At 41.9% G+C, this 15,116-nt stretch overlaps 1 protein-coding gene across 6 annotated transcripts in view; it reads right to left on the reverse strand.

Moving 5' to 3' along the window:
* CLASP1 (cytoplasmic linker associated protein 1) overlaps positions 1 to 15,116 on the reverse strand; it is a 321,777-nt gene that overhangs the window by 253,649 nt on the left and 53,012 nt on the right. For all 6 annotated transcript variants that reach the window (XM_057505720.1, XM_057505716.1, XM_057505718.1 and 3 more), the window contains exon 4: positions 12,277 to 12,755. In XM_057505720.1, the coding sequence (XP_057361703.1) occupies positions 12,277 to 12,471 (195 nt within the window). In that variant the 5' untranslated portion in view covers positions 12,472 to 12,755. The remainder of the gene's footprint in view (positions 1 to 12,276; positions 12,756 to 15,116) is intronic.

The raw sequence follows: 15,116 nt of genomic DNA on the forward strand, positions 1-15,116 counted from the left end.
CATCATCTTCCTTTTACTGACCACACACTACATACTAAACACTATGGCACCTTATGTACACAAGCTCACTCAATCTTCATAAAAATGCAATGTAGTAGGATCATCAGACCCATTTCACAGATACAGAGAGTTACCTGCTAAAAAAAGTCTAAGTGGCAGAGCCAGGACAGGAATCCAGAATGCTCATACTTATACCTGAATTATTTCCAATACACTTTGCAGTCACTGCATATACTTAAATACATATTTAGAAAGAAATGCCATTAATTACATACACCATTTTTACTCAACAATCCATACAAATTTTCTTGGAATAACTTGTCCCGAGGTGTTTTGTTTGCTTTTGCTTAGTACTGCTCACTTTGCCTTTTCTACTTACAACAGAGGGACCTGTTTTTTCCAATTACCATTTACCCAGAGAAATTCACCTCTTGCAAACAACAGGACAGCTAACACTGCAGGGGAAACCTGGGAGGAATGCACAGCCCTGAAAGGATTCATCACTTGACGGCAGCAAAGAGCAGACTGCCAGAAAAAGAAACAGAAGTCACTTAATCTGAATCCAATAATCTTTTCTGGCTCTCCTCTCAAGGACACAGAGGGAAAATAAAAGCCTCAATGGAAGCCAAGGTTCTGGAGATAGGCAAGCGAAATGAGAGGAACCTCCTTTATCTGTCAGAACCTTTCCATCCCGCCCATCAACAGTACTTAACCCAGGGCAGAGGTAACATTATGTTCTGTAAAGAGGCTTGAGGACTATATGCACACTCCAGAGATAGTGCTGTCCTGAAAGGGAGGAACAAGAAAGTAAGAGAGGCTTCTCTGAACCCTTTGCAACTCACTCCTGTTGATTCTTCATGGCTCTATTTAATTCCATCTCTAAGCAGACCTAACATTTTTTTTTCTTCTTCACACTACAGCATTTATAGACACTCCTATGATGCCATTTAACAGTCAATTATATCCTATCCTACACTGGGCATTGTCTTCTGATCTGCCTTACCTGTCCCCCCAGTAAAATCATAAAGACTGCTGAGGGAGAGACAAAGAAGCCCTGGGTTAATAGGGAGCCTATAAATTTCAAACACAAGGTGGCCATGGCCTGGGCCTTGAGCCAACAGTGCATAGCCAGGAAGTCCACACATGCTAGATTCAGACAGAGCTAGACTGCCTAGGCACTGGCCTTCCACTGTTAGGGCAGCAACTGGGCCTGTCTTTTCCCCACTGGATATCTAGCCCCACAGCAGAACCTGGCACATCCTAAGGATTTAATTCACTTCGGTTGTTGCATACATACCTGGGTTCAAGTCCCCAAAACCTTAATCACTAGCTCTGTCACCTTGAACAAGTTACCTGATTTATTTGAGCATCAGTCTCCCCATCTGTAAAAGGAGGGTAATAATATCTACCTCATAAGGTAATGATAAGTTAAAAATGGACACGTATGTGTTGAGCACAGTTTCTGGTACACAGTAAATGTCTTATAATCATGGGCTATCATTATTACTCTGAAACACTAATACAGGTCTACAACCATTTATCCAAACCTCTGTAGGCCAAACATGTTCTGCAATATGCAATTTTCCAGGTTTTAGAAAGGTCAAACAGTACACATAGTCGTTATGATACATACACACACACACACACACACACACACACACACACACACACACACTCCTTTAAACAGAATCTAGGGTAGCAACCCACAATCAAACATAGTACTATTTTTGCAGCAAAACATGACCTAAGCAGGAAAATAAAGACTGTAAGTAGCCTCATATCAGTTCAGTTCAGGTGAAATGACAATGAAAACCACTAGGTTTTTAGAGCTTCTGGGGTTTTAAAACTGTGGGGAAAGGACTGTGGGACTGTGTTCACAAGAAGCAGCTGGCCCCCACTAGGATGCTACTCCCAAGCCCACTAAAGCTGCAAGTACTTGTACCATGTGGATGTATGTGGCTGCCTGGTTACAGTGTGCGGCTGAATGGAAGTTGTCCAGAGTTAAGTGGAAAAGCTCACAGCCTGAGTTTCCCTCCATTCCCTCCAGCTGCCCTGTGCCCAAGCAGCCTCTCCAGGTCAGCTCACTTTCAGTTCTTCTCACTGAAGGAAGTGGGGGTAGGGGGAAAACAAAAGTGGCTGCAGGAATGTGCAGAAATCTACTCCACCATCTTTCTCTTTCTTCCAGTTTAATCAAGGGAACAGGAAGAGGAGACCAGATCAATAGGAGCATCATATTCAAATTTCTGGTTATTACCTTTATTTTTAATGTCTGAGTAATCTAGAAAAAAAACCTCATGAACAAGAAGAGTCCCCAGTCTCCTCCACAACTCCCAGTCACTGTGACCAGGTGGAACACTTATTAAGTCCTTTTGGGTTGAACAGCACCCCCACGGTGTAGCCCTGTGGTATCCTGGATGGACAAGGACATTATTCAAATCACCAATTACTCAATCCCCAAGATGACTTTTATTACCCAAGAAAGTCCAAAGCCAGCTCTCAGTACACAGATCATCAGTGACAGGCTAACAGAATGCAAACTGACCCTAATGAGTCTGAGAAAGAGAGCTAAAAAGGTAAATTTTCCAGAAGTTCATATAAAGTGCTCCAAAAATAGATTGCACTCTATTTAACCTACATGAATGCTCCCATCATTCCAGAATTACACACAAATTATAAGCCTTAGTCTTCTCCCAGACGAATCATGAACGGTTCTGCCACTGAAGGAAAGTATCTACACAGAGTAGGTGTTCAATTCTAGTCTGGGGGTTGGCAAACAACAGTGCATGGCCCAACTGGCCCTCCACCTGCTTCTGTAAATTAACTGTTACTAGAACACAGTCATATCCATTCACTGATGTACCATCTATGGCTGCTGCTGCATTACAGTGGCCCAAACTAGTGGAATATTTGTGATAGCCCACCAAGCCTTAAATATACAGCCTTTAAGAAAGTTTACAGACCACTGTTCCCAGGGAAAGAACACCAGCTAGGAAATCAGAGACACCTATATTTAAATAACAGTTTCATAATCACTAGTAGAAATTACCTTGTAATTCTGGGTAATTTCAGTTACCTGATGTATAAAAATAGAACACCACCATCTACCTTGTAGGGGTGTTATAAAGATTAAATGTGGCAGGACAGATAAAATCCCTAACACATCTAGTAAGTAACTGAGAAGCAGTAGCTATTAAACTTCAATTAGCATGAAGTACAAATCTGTCTACCTTAAGAAATAATCAAACATAAAGTGATTCAACTCCAGCCAACTATTTTTTAAAACAGACATTGTGATGTCATCTACATTCCCTGTTAAGAAAAGGAATAATACCCAAGTAAGTGCTATTGTTTTGGACGGCCAAAATTACTTCCCTATTCTCTTATCTTTCTAGTTCTTAATTTAAAAAGCAAAAAAAGAACTCAAGAAGTCAGGCTGCAGAGTTTGTAACACAAAGCCCTTGGATCCATGATACATAACACATGTCAAGTAAAACCAAAAATGTACCTCAGGCCCTGAATGAGAAAGTTTGATCTATCATTAAAGAAAAAAAAAAGTGAAGGGGGACCCAAAAGATCAGTTTCCAGATTTTGGGAAGACTTATCAAGAATGCTTGCTGAGCGCTCTCCTGAGTTCACTCACATTAACCAGTATCTGTGGAGCATCTAATCTGGTCCAGGTGCTGGGCTCCAGGTGCGAACAGGGCATGTGTCTCCACACTTAACTTAGGAACAAGGGTGCTCTGTACTGAGTATGAGTAGACAGACCATAAGGCATGGCCCTGACCAGTCTGAAGTCACAGAAGATATTAGAGCTTGAGGCCTCCCAACACATTTAGCCATACAACTGCACAGACAGGTAAAGTGACTTGGTCTACGATTGTGTGTAAATCAGCAGCAAACCCTGACTTTCATTCACACCAAATTATCTTAAAAGTTACTTCACAAAGGGTCAAGTCTTAATTTTCACACCTTTGTGACCCTGCAAAAGCTATTCTGAAAACTACCCAATCTTCAAGCCTTGGATCCTCTAGAAAGTGTTACTATTTTCTTCTTCTGTCTTACCAGTGCATCTGCAGATCTCTACTTATGTACACACTATACTGTTGTGACCATTTGATGATTTATCAGTGCTCTACCCAGGCCCCAGACTATGAGCTCCTTGAAGACAGGAACCAAGTGTTGATAACGACTGCTGATGTCTGAGTGCTTATTATGTGTGGGAGGCATATGACAGCTTTATACACACACTCTCACTTGGTGCTTAAAATAGCTTGATTACCCCAACAGTGCAGATGAAGAAACTGAGGCTTGGTGAGGTTAAGAAAGCTCCCACAGTGTAACAAACTCTGTGGTTACTTACTTAACACCCACATTATCTCAGTCCCATCCCTAACCTCCTCCTTCCTATGGTAGTCAGATATTGCTCATATATGCCCTCTCCTTCACATGACCACATGCTTCATTCAGGGGAGGCGGGAACCTTCTGAAGACCAGGAGGTTAACAGCAGTCATGGACACCCATCCATTGATGCTGGCAGGGCACGCAAAGCCATTCTAGCCAATGTGATGTAAAAAAGACTGCTGGGAGCTTCTGAGAAAGGTTTCCTCCCAAGTAAAAGCCCCAAGCAGACATTCTTCTTCACTGGAGATTTCCTTAACTACAGCAGACCTCCTTAATTCTTAAAGGAAATTATTCAATCTCCTTACAGTAACTTAAATCAGTTGAGTGGGTTATAGATTACTCTCTGCTGAAAGCATCCTAATGTGCACACTGAAGATGAGTGGGGGAGCCAAGACTCCAACAGACAAAGGGACCTCACAGGGATCAAAAATATTATGATCAGAGGAGCCAAGATGGTGGCATGAGTAGGGCAGTGAAAATCTCCTCCCAAAACCATATATATTTTTGAAAATACAACAAATACAACTATTCCTAAAAGAGAGACCAGAAGATACAGTACAACAGCCAGGCTACATCTACATCTGTGAGAACTCAGCACCTCACAAAGGGGGTAAGATATACGCCGCGGCCTGACAGGACGTGAGCACGCCCCCCACTCCAGCTCCACGGCGGGAGGAGAGGAGTTGGAGCGGGGAGGGAGTGGAAGCCAAGGACTACTAAATACCCAGCTCTAGTCATCCACACCGGACCGCAGACACACATTGTGTGATGTGCTGAATATTATGGAAACGGAACAGTAAAACCTGGGAGAGGGTCCCCACAACCAGCGCCCCCAGGACAAAAGAAAAGCGAGCGCTTTTTGAAAGTCTTAAAGGGACAGGGGCCTTACAGCTGCACCAAAGCGTCCCGGCACACTCAGCACAGCAGCTGGGAATCCTAGGGAAACTCAGGCACTCCAGCCCTCTGGGAGGCAGTGCAATTCTGAAGCCCATCATGGCGATAAACAGCCTCCCGTCCATTCCCCCTCTGGCGCGACCCCGCCATGGAAGGAGAGCAGCCTGGGAGTGGCGGTGCCCACAGCAGCCGCCCAAAGCCTCCTTCACAGCTGCCAGGGACAGACTCACAGGCCCCGCAGATGCCTAAAGACAAAGGAAGCCAGGACAGGGCTCCAAGAGCCACCATTCTCACAGGAGAGCACACACGGCGCGCCTGCCCTCCCCGTGGTGGCTCAGGAAATAAAACTGGAAGCTGCTCCAAGGACCTGCAAGGCGACCAGCAAGCAGGAAGGGACTTTGTCCTCCCAGCTAACACATGCGCCAACTGCCCACGACTAGCTCTATTGCCATGAAAAGGGAGAATAAATTGATCCAGTCCAGAATAACACAGACAACCCATGAGGGGAAGCCTGAGGAGACAGATTTAACCAATCTTCCTAAAAAAGAATGCAAAATAAACGTCATAACCATGCTGATGGGCCTTCAGAGAAATATTCAAGAGCTAAAGGATCAAATTAGGATGGAGAATACAGAAATAAAACAATCTCTGGAGGGACTTAAGAGCAGACTGGATGAGGTGCAAGAAGCTGTTAATGGAATAGAAATCAGAGAACACGAACACAGAGAAGCTGAGGCAGAGAGAGATAAAAGGATCTCCAGGAATGAAAGAATACTAAGAATTGTGTGACCAATCCAAACAGAAAAATATTCACATTATGGGGTACCAGAAGAAGAAGAGAGAGAAAAAGGGATAGAAAGTGTCTTTGAAGAAATAATTCCTGAAGACTTCCCCAAACTGGGGGAGGAAAAAGTCTCTCAGACCATGGAAGCCCACAGAACTCCCAACACAAGGGACCCAAGGCGGACAACATCAATACACATAATAATTAAAATGGCAAAGATCAAGTACAAGGACAGAGTATTAAAGGCAGCCCGAGAGAGAAAAAAGGTCACCAACAAAGGAAAACCCATCAGGCTATCATCAGACTTCTCAACAGAAACCTTAAAGGCCAGAAGAGAATGGCATTATTTTTTTAATACAATGAAACAGAAGGGCCTTGAACCAAGAATATTGTATCCAGCACGATTATCATTTAAATATGAAGGAGGGATTAAACAATTCCCAGACAAGCAAAAGTTCAGGGAATTTGCCTCCCACAAACCACCTCTACAGGATATTTTAAAGGGACTCCTCTAGATGGAAGCACTCCTAAGGCAAAACAGATGTCACCAGAGAAAATAAAATCACAACAAAGAAAGCAGACCAACCAAATACTAACTGAAGGCAAAAAATAAAATCAACTACTCACAAAAGCAGTCAAAGGAAACACAAAAGAGTACAGAAGAGAACACCTAACATATAAAGAATGGAGGAGAAAGAATAAGAAGGGAGAGAAATAAAGAATCATCAGACGGTGTTTATAATAGCTTAATAAGCAAGGTAAGGTAGACTGTTAGATAATAAAGAAGTTACCCTTGAACCTTTGACACCCACAAATCTAAAGTGTGCAATGGCAATAAGTACATATCTTTCAATAATCATCCTAAATGAAAATGGACTGAATGCACCAATCAAAACACACAGAGTAATAGAATAGATAAAAAAGCAAGACCCATCTATATGCTGCTTACAAGAGACTCACCTCAAACCCAAAGACATACACAGACTAAAAGTCAAGGGATGGAAAAATATATTTCATGCAAACAATAGGGAGAAAAAAGCAGGTGTTACAGTACTAGTATCAGACAAAATAGACTTCAAAACAAAGAAAGTAACAAGAGATAAAAAAGGACATTCAATAATGATAAAGGGCTCAGTCCAACAAGAGGATATAACCATTATAAATATATATGCACCCAATACAGAAGCACCAACATATGTGAAACAAATACTAACAGAATTAAAGGAGGAAACAGAATGCAATGCACTCATTTTAGGAGACTTAAACACACCACTCACTCCAAAGGACAGATCCACCAGACAGAAAATAAGTAAGGACACAGAGGCACTGAACAACCCACAAGAACAGATGGACCTAATAGACATCTACAGAACTCTACACCCAAAAGCAGCAGGATACACATTCGTCTCAAGTGCACATGGAACATTTTCCAGAATAGACCACATACTAGGCCACAAAACGAGCCTCAGTAAATTCAAAAAGATTGAAATTCTACCAACCAACTTTTCAGACCACAAAGGTATAAAACTAGAAATAAATTGTACAAAGAAAGCAAAAAGGCTCACAAATAATGAAAGCTTAACAACATACTCCTAAATAATCAATGGGTCAATGACCAAATTAAAGTAGAGATCAAGCAATATATGGAACCAAATGACAACAACAGTACAAAGCCCCAACTTCTGTGAGACACAGCAAAAGCAGTTCTAAGAGGAAAGTATATAGCAATCCAGGCCTATTTAAAGAAGGAAGAACAATCCCAAATGAATAGCCTAAAGTCACAATTACTGAAATCAGAAAAAGAAGAACAAATGAGGCCCAAAGTCAGCAGAAGGAGGGACATAAATAAAGATCAGAGAAGAAATAAATAAAATTGAGACAATAGAAAAAAATAAATGAAACGAAGAGCTGGTTCTTTGAGAAAATAAACAAAATAGATAAGCCCCTAGCAAGACTTATCAAGAGAAAAAAAGAATACCCACATCAACAGAAACAGAAATGAGAAAGGAAAAACCATGATGGACCCCACAGAAATACAAAGAATTATTAGAGAATACTACAAAAAACTATAAGCTAACAAGCTGGAAAACCTAGAAGAAATGGACAACTTCCTAGAAAAATACAACCTTCCAAGACTGACCAAAGACGAAACAGAAACTCTAAACAGACCAATTACCAGCAACGAAATTGAAGCAGAAATAAAAAAACTAACCAAGAGCAAAACTCCCAGGCCAGATGGATTTACTGCTGAATTTTATCAGACATACAGAGAAGACATAATACCCATTCTCCTTAAAGTATTACAAAAAATAGAAGAGGAGAGAATACTTCCAGACTCATTCTATGAAGCCAGCACCACTCTAATACAAAACCAGGCAAAGCCCCCACAAAAAAAGAAAATTACAGACCAATATCCCTGATGGACATTGATGCAAAAATACTCAACAAAATACTAGCAAACGGAATTCAAAAGCACATCAAGAGGATCATACACCATGATCAAGTGGGATTCATCTCAGGGATGCAAGAATGGTACAACATTCAAAAATCCATCAACATCATCCGCCACATCAAAAAGGACAAAAATCACATGATCATCTCCATAGACACGGAAAAAGCATCGGACAAAATTCAACATCCATTCATGATAAAAACTATCAACAGAATGGATATAGATGGCAAGTACCTCAACATAATAAAGGCCATATATGATAAACCCACAGCCAACATCATACTGAACAGCGAGAAGCTGAAAGCTTTTCCTCTAAGATCGGAAACAAGACAGGGATGCCCACTCTCCCACTGTTATTCAACATAGTACTGGAGGTCCTAGCCACGGCAATCAGACAAAACAAAGAAATACAAGGAATCCAGCCTGGGAAAGAAGAAGTCAAACTGTCACTATTTACAGGTGACATGATATTGTACATAAAACACCCTAAAGACTCCACTCCAAAACCACTAGAACAAATATCTGAATTCAGCAAAGTTGCAGGATACAAAATTAATACACAGAAATCTATTGCTTTTCTATACACTAATGATGAACTAGCAGTAAGAGAAATCAGGAAAACAATTCCATTCACAATTACATCAAAAAAAATAAAATACCTAGGAATAAATCTAACCAAGGAAGTGAAAGACCTATACCCTGAAAACTACAAGACACTCTTAAGAGAAATTAAAGAGGACACTAACAAATGGAAACTCATCCCATGCTCTTGGCTAGGAAGAATTAATATTGTCAAAATGGCCATCCTGCCTAAAGCAATCTATGGATTCAATGCAATCCCTATCAAAATACCGACAGCATTCTTCAACGAACTGGAACAAATAGTTCTAAAATTCATTTAGAACAACAAAAGACCCCGAATAGCCAAAGCAATCCTGAGAAGGAAGAATAAAGCAGGAAGGACCTTGCTTCCCAACTTCAAGCTCTACTACAAAGCCACAGTAATCAAGACAATTTGGTACTGGCACAAGAACAGAGCCACAGACCAGTGGAACAGAATAGAGTCTCCAGACATTAACCCAAACATATATGGTCAATTAATATACGATAAAGGAGCCATGGACATACAATGGGAAAATGACAGTCTCTTCAACAGATGGTGTTGGCAAAACTGGACAGCTACATGCATGAGAATACAAGTGGATTACTGTCTATCACCATACACAAAAGCAAACTTGAAATGGATCAAAGACCTCAATGTAAGTCATGAAACCATAACACTCTTAGAAAAAAAACAGGCAAAAATTTCTTGAACATTAACATGAGCAACTTCATGAACATATCTCCCTGGGCAAGGGAAACAAAAGCTAAAATGAACAAGTGGGACTATATCAAGCTGAAAAGCTTCTGTACACCAAAGGACACCACCAACAGAACAAAAGGGCAGCCTTCAGCATGGGAGAATATATTCATAAATGACAGATCCAATAAAGGGTTGGCAACCAAAATATATAAAGAGCTCACGTACCTCAACAAACAAAAAGCAAATAATCCAATTAAAAAATGGGCATAGGAGCTGAACAGACACTTCTCCAAAGAAGAAATTTAGATGGCCAACAGGCACATGAAAAGATGCTCCACATCACTAATCATCAGAGAAATGCAAATTAAAACCACAATGAGATATCACCTCACACCAGTAAGGATCACCACCATCCAAAAGACAAACAACAAAACAAATGTTGGCGAGGTTCTGGAGAAAGGGGAACCCTCCTCCACTGCTGGTGGGAATGTGAATTAGTTCAACCACTGTGGAAAGCAGTATGGAGGTTCCTCAAAATGCTCAAAATAGAAATACAGTTAGACCCAGGAATTCCACTTCTAGAAATTTACCCTAAGAATGCAGCACTCCAGTTTGAAAAAGACCGATGCACCCCTATGTTTATCGCAGCACTATTTACAATAGCCAAGAAATGGAAGCAACCTAAGTGCCCATCAGTAGATGAATGGATAAAGAAGATGTGGAACATATACACAATGGAATATTACTGAGGCATAAGAAAAAAACAGATCCGACCATTTGCAACAACATGGATGGAGCTAGAGGGTATTATGCTCAGTGAAATAAGCCAGGCAGAGAAAGACAAGTACCAAATGATTTCAATCATATGTGGAGTATAAGAACAAAGAAAGAACTGAAGGAACAAAACAGCAGCAGAAACACAGAACCCAAGAATGGACTAACAGTTACCAAAGGGAAAGGGACTGGGGAGGATGACTGCGAAGGTAGGGATAAGGGGTGGGAAAAAGAAAGGGGGTATAACGATTAGAATGTTTAATGTCGGGGGGGGCACGGGGAGGGCTGTGCAACACAGAGAAGACAAGTAGTGATTCTACAGCATCTTGCTATGCTGATGGACAGTAACTGTAATGGGGTTTGTGGGGTGGTCTTTGGTGATGGGGGAGTCTAGTAAACATAATGTTCCTCAGGTAATTGTAGATTAATGATACTAAAAGAAAAAAAAAGAAAAAAAGAAAATAAAGTATTATTACCACTGGCATGGAAAAAATATATATATAATGACCAGGTACTCATCTCTGCAATACACCCCACATCCAGCACTACTGCCAAGCACAGAAGGAGCACTTGTGGAGTTCCACTAAATGAATAAACATATGAATGAATTAGAATTCACACTCTTGCTTTCAAAGATAGGCTAAATTTTATATCCAGTTGTTAAGTGAAACATCAGGATCCTTAGCAAACATAAAGTCATTGACTCTGAGACGAGACCAAGGTTTAATGTGTTTAGAAAACAAAGTCTATACCAGCACAAAAGAGTCCTATAAGCACCAGTCTCCAAATCCGACCCAATCTCAGGAACTGGGCCAGTGAACAAAGCCCAAAAGACTGTCTCTGTAGCCCCCTTCAGTGTCTACAGTGCCTATTAGCCATCATGCATGCACCCCACTCTCCCATCTCCACCTTGGTCCAAGTGCCACCCTCTTAACAGATTAAGAGTTTCTGGAGGTGGGAGAGCAGACAGGGAAAGAATGGCACAGCTAGCACATCAAGGCCAGTTCAGTTTTTATTCATGAAAGCTCAGTTGTTCAAAGGTTAAAACAGTTGATCTTCACAACCCATTTGGTCATGGGATCCCCCTGCCCCTCCCACCCTCCAAAGCCACATGAAGAGCCAGGTATTCAGAACCTGAAAGCTGTTCTCAAGGCAATTACACACCTGCCACAAAAGAGTCCTTGGTAAACCCACACTACTTATGGCCAGGTATCTGGGCCAACTTCAAAACAGTGACCTACAGGTAAGACGCTTCACATGCTATTGCCAATCCCACCCCCAAGAAACTCAGTGAAGATACTTGTCATTCATGAAGAGCCTCTCACTGACTTCTCATGGCCCATTTGCTGCAAGACACAATATTCCCTTTGACTTCAAGGTTGCAAATGCTTGCAAACTTTCCAACATAAAAGCCTCTCTTTATCTGTTCACTTGGCCTTCTCTCAACATACCAAAGGGTAAGAATTTTTTGACCTCCAACAAGATTCAAAGAAAACTCTACTTGCTCTAGCATGAAATGTCTAAACGTCTCAACCTGACAGAGTGACTTACTGGAAGCTGAGGAATCATGCTGATGGCTCACACAGGACTTTTTTCCCTAAGGATCAATTTTGACCCACCAAGGCAGCCCAACCATGTAGAAGAGTGCCTTCAACAACACAGCTTACCTTGTAATTGCTAGAGTTCACCCAAGACGTAGCAAGTCCATCCACAAGTTTATCTAGCATGGTCTGGTCATGTTCAAGGTCAGCAGACTTCTGTTTGTCTGAGAAATAGTCTATAAGTTCTTGGCCAACCTGCAGTCGTTTCCCCACATCCTTCTGCAACACCTGTGCCAGGCAGGACTCCATGCGAGGCTCCATGGTAGAATTCAAATCCAGATCCAGCAAAAGCTAGAGGGCAGTCAGGGTGACACCCTCCCAGTTAACGTGCCCAGGAGGTTGCCTCTTTGTTTGCTGAAGGTTACTGAAAGCCTGTGCTTCAAAGATGCAATCCAGGGAATGGCAACAATGCACCATGTGTGTCTGAAGAGCAGCTGGTAGGATATTAAAAGTCCAATTTAAATAACTAGTAGGAGATAAAGCAGTGAGTGGCAGAATGATGTTCTACTATTGGTCCAAAATACTTCATAACTTAACAATCCATTCTGAAAAGCAAGAGAAGAAAATGACAATCAGCACAGGTAACACAATACTCAAATGTTATGAAACATTTAATCAAAGACAGCAGCTCACACTGCAGAATCGCTCATAAGCACAAGTGGAGTGAGAAACATAAATGCTTGGCAACCATATCAGAATAAACAGTTATTATTTTTATCAGGAAGAACATCAAAGCAAAAGCAAAGAGCCAATGGGTTGTGCAACAACAGTTGGTGGGTTGTGCTTTTCACAAATTTTCAGCTTGCAAATGCACCAGTCAGGAAAGCCATCTCTGCTTTAGCTAATATATTTATTTGTTGCTTAAATGTGCTTACCACAAAAAACCTAGTACCTGTGTCTAAACCACTGAAGGTAGCTTATTGCCTTTCTATAAGGACAAGTGTTAGAAATGGGTGGCTCCAGAGAAATGCCACTGCCCAAAGTCAAAGGCAACCGCTACAGCAGCCTTCTCTCTCAGCTTTACCACAGGGGGAGCGCTGCAGTCCCCACGTCCTCCTCCCTCTAGCACAGGAGAGTGATGGAGGGAGAAAAGGAAGTGGGCCCACATTCTCATCAGTTCCTGAAACCATTTGGGTATGGTGTCTTGTTATAAAATCGGAAGATCTCAAAAATCATGTTAGGGCATGGCAAAATACATGCTATGGGAAAAGTACTAAAACCATTTTCATTAGGCAAATGGAACAAGCTGACCAGTTTACTCTGTAACTGTTGGAACACACCTTTATTTCTTCAATTTCTTCTCTTAATTTCTTGCATTCTAACCTGAGAAGACCCATGGAAAGCCTATCTTCAAGAAGCAGCCCTCCCTGACACTGCAGCTCTAAGTAGAAATGTGCTTCACACCGAAGTAAATGCTCACTCTCAGGGGCTCTAGCAGGCAAATCGGAACTTACAAACCAAGTAAAATTTAAATTCCACACAGGTAAGTCCTCCGATCTGAGCACAGTGACTCTTTCCCTTTCTAGGCTCAAGCACCCCAGCCCTGCTCACAGCATTAAGAGCACAATACTCTTTCCAGGCTCATTTCCTCTAGAACCAAGGAAGAGGAAACATGTAAGTCGAGTCACTCAAAGAAGAAAACCCTCCTTCAAAGCCCCTGGCACATTATTACCCATCTTCTACTTTACTTCTAACAACACAGGGGACTGCAGGCACGCCAGCATTCAGTAAGACTGTCTCATATGGCAATCCTCCCCTATGTGGAGGAGATAGCTGCTTTCCAGGCATTTTCACAACCTAAGACTAGTCCCCCCTTCACAAGAAAGAACTTCAAATACATAAAAGCAGCTAATACCCTTCATTAGGAATCTTAGTCCAAACAAAATATCCCCGGTTTCTTAATCAGCTCATATGTCGGACTGAAGAAGGTGATCAGTGATACATTCTTCAGAAAAACGGAAGAAACCAACAGAAACTTTCTTTCTGGGCTTCCTTACAGCATGGTGGTCCAAGGGCAGTGTGCTAAGAGGGTAGGGGCCAGGCTTGCCTGTCAGGTACCTGGTGTTTGGGCTAGTGGTGGGTGAAAAATGGCCACATTCTTTGCTACTCCTCCCCAACTAAGGTAGAGTTCCAGTTCCCTCTCACAGTTACACTGGGACTGGCCCTGGGACTTGCTCTAGCCAGTGGAAATCAGCAACTGCAAAAGCAAGCACGTACCTGACAGGCAAGCCTGGAGCCCACCCTCTTAGCACACTGCCCTGGGACCACCATGCTGTAAGGAAGCTGAACCAGCCTCCTAGAACACGAGAGGCCACATGGAGGAGAACCAACGTGCCCCAACTGCCATCCAGCAGTGACCGCCAGCCACATGAGTGAGTCCATGGGGATCATTCAGCTGTCCCAGCCATCACTTAACTGCACCTACACAAAATAACTCGAAGGAGACAAGCAGAAAAACCACCCAGCCAAACCACAGAACTTTTGTTACACAACACAGCTAACCAATACACTCCTTCTTCCCCTAAACATCTATCCTTCATTCTCAGTGAAAAGATTTTCATATCCTTCACTCCTTCAGACCTAAAACAGACAGACACTAACCAGTAATGATGATAATACAACATATCTTTAGGCATCTACACAAGGTGTCAGGTTCTATTCTAGATAATTTATAAATACTATTCTGATTCTCCAACCAACACTATAAAGTAGGTATAACATTCCCATTTTACAGATGAAGAACCTGAGATAAGTAATTTTCCAAGCTGCATTTCCTTTCCTATCTTCAAACCCTTGCTATTACACATCTGGCCTCTTTCTGTTCTGACTCTGGTGAAAGGGGTCAGACTTCATGCTTAGCTAGAAAGCAACAGGGAAGACAGCAAAGTCTCCATGCCTAGGAGAGG

This window comes from Manis pentadactyla, chromosome 8 (genome assembly GCF_030020395.1).
Source record: "Manis pentadactyla isolate mManPen7 chromosome 8, mManPen7.hap1, whole genome shotgun sequence".
Taxonomy (NCBI): Eukaryota; Metazoa; Chordata; class Mammalia; order Pholidota; family Manidae; genus Manis; species Manis pentadactyla.